Raw genomic sequence first — 4,748 nt, forward strand, 5'->3', positions numbered from 1 at the left:
CTGCGAGAGCGACGCGAAAAACGAGCGCGGTACACGGGCGCGACGGATCATGGTGGTTGGGGAGATGTAACGATGCATGATGGAAACTGTTGCGGGGTTATCAAGTATATGTGCACTGAGAGGGGGTTTGATGGGAGACGTGTGATGCAGTGTCGGAGCAAGACTACAACCCCAGGCTCCGGCGGGGCTCGTGATCGTCGTCACCGAGTGTGGGGTAATCGGGTGTGGGGGCTGGCGGGGAGCAAACTGGCAAACAGGGGCAGGTCACGTGCCGGTTGCCTGAGAAACATACACATGACATACCCTCACCAGTGTACCAATGTAGTACGGTCCAGTGCGCGCCATTGTGTTTCTCGGCAACGAAAAATACAGACAATCCTGGCAAGGTAAAGCCTCCAACGTTCGCATTGTGATTTCGGGACTTGCATAATCGTCGGGCAACTTGTCCCTATTGTCCACCCAACTGATTGAAATGCAAGCCCTATAGCCGCCTATGTTACGACTGCTTATTGCTCCATTGAAATTCGACATGCGACTGTTTGAGCCCTTCGATGCCATGCCTCTTAGTAGTCTTGCGCGCTTGCTCTACAACTTGTCACTCATGCATGTTATTCAACTTATAGACTTCTAGGACCACACAACCCTGTCTCCACAAACCCAGCCAAGAAACCTGGTTCTTCATCCCTACGACCCCACGACCCCTTTGCCGTCCCTCAACATCCCATGTCACGTCTCCTCCCCTCCGCTCAATCCCTACGCACCGCCGTTGTCCGACTCGGGTGCAGGCTCTGTAAGCTTCCACACGAACAGGATCAAAACGTGATCGCCGCAATGGCCACGGTGATCCCCAGCGTGAGCGCCCATTGGACATCGGGCCGCGGGCCATCGTCGCCGAGCAGCGGCTGGCGCTCCGCATCCTCCTCGTCCACCGCGTACAGCGGCATCCGCTCCTCTTGCGGCGAGTTGGTCCACGCGCTCGTACGCGCTTTGAGTGGTGGTGCCTTCTGCGCGCGCTACGCCAGACTCCTCGAACGGGTCCTCGGGAACAGGGCCGGGCACCCCTGTAGCGGGACCCGCGGCGCCGAGCCTCGGCGAGGACGACGAGCTGGACCGTGCTTGTGCTTGTGTACCGGGGGTCGCTTGGGACCAGGCTGGTCATGATGCGGCCGGGGAACGGGGAAGATGCCGACAGGCGGCGCTGGTGCTCGGGAGCGGGCGCGAATGTGACTGGCATGGTGGGCAGGGTAGACGGGGACTGAAGGGATGAAGTGCTGGGACGGGGGAGGTAGCTCGAGAGGTGCGGTTACGGCTCTAGGTGATGTCTTGAGGGTCTGCAGTGGCAGCTACAGCCCTGTAAGATGTGTCTGACCTCAACGGAGGTGCGATGGAGGGCACTTTGTTGGGGCGCGGCTCGCACGGAGATGGGCCGTGGACTGTGGGGCGGTCCACTGGACGGGACACTAGGTGCCAGTACTGGGATGGAGTAATGTCGGCGTCTGGCTGTCAGCGGCGCTGACGGTGTGGCCGTACGGATGTGTGGACAGAAGGGTGTGTCGATGTTGAAGAGGATATCAGCAATGGACAAAATGCTATGTCAGTGGAGTTTGATTGTCCCACACCGTTAGCCGGGAATGACGCGGATGGCTTGTGGTGGGTGGCGTGCCTGGCTGGTTGTTGCCGGTGGCGAATTGAACCCACCATCCGTTTAGCAACAGCGTACGATGCCACCGCTCATGTGAGCCACCATTGTGCAGACAGTGTACAGGTACGCTTGACAACATCCTCGACATATTGAGTTGACTAAGGGAGGCTAAAATACAGTGCAGTTCGGCGGACCACTGACCACATCGACTGGACCAGTCCCCCTCGACCTCAATTATCTTATCACCCGCTCACTCCAGCTATATGATCCTCATCAGACACGCATTCCCGCCCCATTTTCATCTTGCCACTCCCTTCATTCGTAGTTTGATGTCGGTACAAAGGCTTTTGTCGCTGAGAACGTATCTTGAGTCCGTTAGCGTGGCTATGTAGATGACCCGGGGGTGGGGCTGTTGGTCGCACCTGCCATGTATGTCACCGCTGACGTCGATGACGTTTGACGTACTTGAGGAACAAGGAGATTCTACAGCTCAGGTCGTAGGCCAGTTCAGCCTGCAGGTTTGGGTGCAGGTCCACTTTCATGCCCTCGCCATCGACCACGTCCACCACTCGAGCATACTTGGCAATCAAGTGCCGGTGAACGATTGGATCAAGGAAAATCGGGGCATCCCGAACGCGGACTGAAATGAACCGTTGCCTGTCATCGAAGCCTTGAGAAGACTGCACCTCAACAGTGATGGTGCGGAAAAGGATCGGGTCAAGTCGCTTCTGGAGGGTCCTGGACGTGGCCCGCCACTGGAAGAGGGTACGCACGTCGGAATAAGCTATCACTTTGTCCAGGATGTAAGGAAAGAAGCCACCGTCGATGGTCACACGGGGTCCGTAGTGGGGGCTTGGTGTGCCGAGAAGAAGCTGGATGGAGGAAAAGTGGATGTCATGTTGATCGTGGCCAACACCTGTGGGGAAACGGTGGTTGGTCAGTATGTAGCAGGCCGCACGTGGTGGTAAAGAGTCATAAGTGAAGAGGCGACGGTGAAGAGGAGAGTGGTGACGTCGTAGCATCTGAGGTCATGAGATTCAAAATCCGAAAGTAATTGGAGGGCGTAAGCATGTGCGTGTGTCCTGAGCGAGAGAGAGACAGGCCGGGCTGGCAGTCTGACACCCATCTGAAGTTGCACAAAGGACGTGCAGGAGCATCATGACATCACACTATCACCTGTATGTGATCTCCTCACTTCCACCGAGGGCGCACCAGCACAAAATGTCTGTATACGTAGCCGGCTGATGCATGATCTCCGAACATGTTCCTTCTGACTTGGCATGCATGTATCCTCCTTGGAGCCCTCAGCCTATGCCAGCGGGCTGGCATGGCAAATCGGGCCACACTGTCGTAAAGGAACCCGGTGTTGAAATCGTCGATAGCAGACGGGCTTCGCCACCTGTGCATCCCAAGAGCACGCCGGCCATGGCCAGTGGCTCCAGTGATCCAGTGATGGTTTTCTGGAATATTCGAGCATTTCCGATTATTTCTCGCAGAAGAGAGAAGGACATAAAAAGGTGGACGCTAACAAGCCGTCCGTGTGGCCCTCGGTCACGGCCACTCTTCCAACGGAAACTGGTGGCCACGCAATGTGGACATCGCCGCCGGCTGCCGGCACCAGTGTCTCTTTAAGCCGGCGGCCGCTTTGGATTAGAACACTGATGGTTCCGCTAAACCTTTGCTTCACGTTGCTTGCTCAGCGAATTCGAGGCACGTTAATTGCTGGACGGCTGTAGGCTGATGTGGAACATCGCCTCGAGCCCGTCGGTGTCCATACGCACTGCAGCTCTGGACAAGATATATAATAGCCATCGTCGCGTCGCTGTATCATTATGGCCTCATCAGGTTTCAAACACCTAGTCCTGTACACAGTTACACAGTCTTTGCGGCCGTCACCATCATACTTGCGACATCTTTAACTCGCCCCGCGCCTCGCGTGCTACCCAACCTCATCAACAGGTCTCATCACACGCCCCCCTACACATGACCAACAATGACAATGCCGACTTCCGCCAGTGGAACCGTCTCGCCGACGGTATGAACCGGTACCACAACAGTTACCGGTGGGAGTACAAGAACGTCTACGAGAACGCTGCGGGCGGCTTCCACGTCAAGGGCCAGTCCCTCCAGGGGTTCCTTCAAGAGGCAGCGCAGCTCGCGATCCACCTCGGCAACCACCACCGTGTTGAAGAGGCCCATATCTTCCCTCTTCTCGCCAAGAAGCTCCCACAGTTTGCCGCCACCAATTCCGAGCACGTGAAGGCTCACCGCGGCATCCACGATGGTATGGCCAAGTACAGTGCGTATTTGAGCAAGGCCACGGCCAACCCGTCGAGCTACAACGCCTCGGAGCTTCGCAAGATCATGGACGACTTCCACGACGTGCTCTTTGACCACCTCGACCAGGAAGTCAAGGATATCGGTGCCGAGTCGCTCAAGAAGGCCGGATTTACTCTCCAGGAGCTCTCCCGGTTCCCCTTCTAAGAAGGGCACATGTTCGGCACCGCCCGTACGTTCCATCCTCTCCCCACCCTGCACCACCTGGCGTACCCAGCCAGCCGGCCGGCATATACCGACCGCACGCAGGTCATTTTACCACTGTACCACTGTACCACTGTCCTGCCATACAGACTCTAAGCAGCCCTGTCACAACATACCCTATCATTCAACGGCAACGCCACAGGTTGCTTGCCAAGACCTCTGCCCACATGGTACCTACCCTTGTTTGTAACAGAATGCATCAGAAGGTTTCCACCAACCCACAGACCAGAAGTGTTGCAGCTGCAGTTGATACATGCAAGTGACTAACTGAACCATGTCGTTGTCGTGTCGTGAGCGAACCAAATAAACAGGCCAATGTTTATCGGCAGAGGAGGCTGACCTTATCTCATCGGAAATCTCACTCTGATACTCCGCCGAATACATGGGTACATGGACCGCCCGCCGTTGTCGGAGCGAACAGGCTCACCGCAAAGGCGGGCGCCAGTGGGCGTGCAGGACCACTCGTAGCCTTGGAAGTCGTCCTTACAAGTTGACCAGCTGACAAAGGGCAGACATTGTTAACATCATGTACAATCAGGAAGGGTCGCGCATTGTTGCGCGCAAT

The 4,748-nt window shown here is 56.5% G+C and overlaps 3 protein-coding genes across 3 annotated transcripts; 1 reads left to right on the forward strand and 2 right to left on the reverse strand.

The window, feature by feature from the left end:
- Positions 1–812: 812 nt before the first annotated feature.
- Positions 813–1,234, reverse strand: EHS24_006729 (uncharacterized protein; the record flags this gene model as incomplete). Its single annotated transcript, XM_028622132.1, has 2 exons — positions 813–985; positions 1,060–1,234. 2 exons carry the CDS (start codon positions 1,232–1,234, stop codon positions 813–815), a joined length of 348 nt encoding a protein of 115 aa, XP_028471645.1.
- An 842-nt stretch (positions 1,235–2,076) lies between these two features.
- On the reverse strand, positions 2,077–2,664 carry EHS24_006730 (uncharacterized protein; the record flags this gene model as incomplete). The annotated part of the gene is made up of 1 exon (XM_028622133.1): positions 2,077–2,664. The coding sequence occupies one exon, from the start codon at positions 2,662–2,664 to the stop codon at positions 2,077–2,079; it is 588 nt and encodes a 195-aa protein (XP_028471646.1).
- Positions 2,665–3,625: 961 nt separating this feature from the next.
- Positions 3,626–4,126, forward strand: EHS24_006731 (uncharacterized protein; the record flags this gene model as incomplete). Its single annotated transcript, XM_028622134.1, has 1 exon — positions 3,626–4,126. One exon carries the CDS (start codon positions 3,626–3,628, stop codon positions 4,124–4,126), a length of 501 nt encoding a protein of 166 aa, XP_028471647.1.
- Positions 4,127–4,748: the final 622 nt, after the last annotated feature.

Source organism: Apiotrichum porosum (assembly GCF_003942205.1).
Source record: "Apiotrichum porosum strain DSM 27194 chromosome Unknown scaffold_32, whole genome shotgun sequence".
NCBI lineage: Eukaryota > Fungi > Basidiomycota > Tremellomycetes > Trichosporonales > Trichosporonaceae > Apiotrichum > Apiotrichum porosum.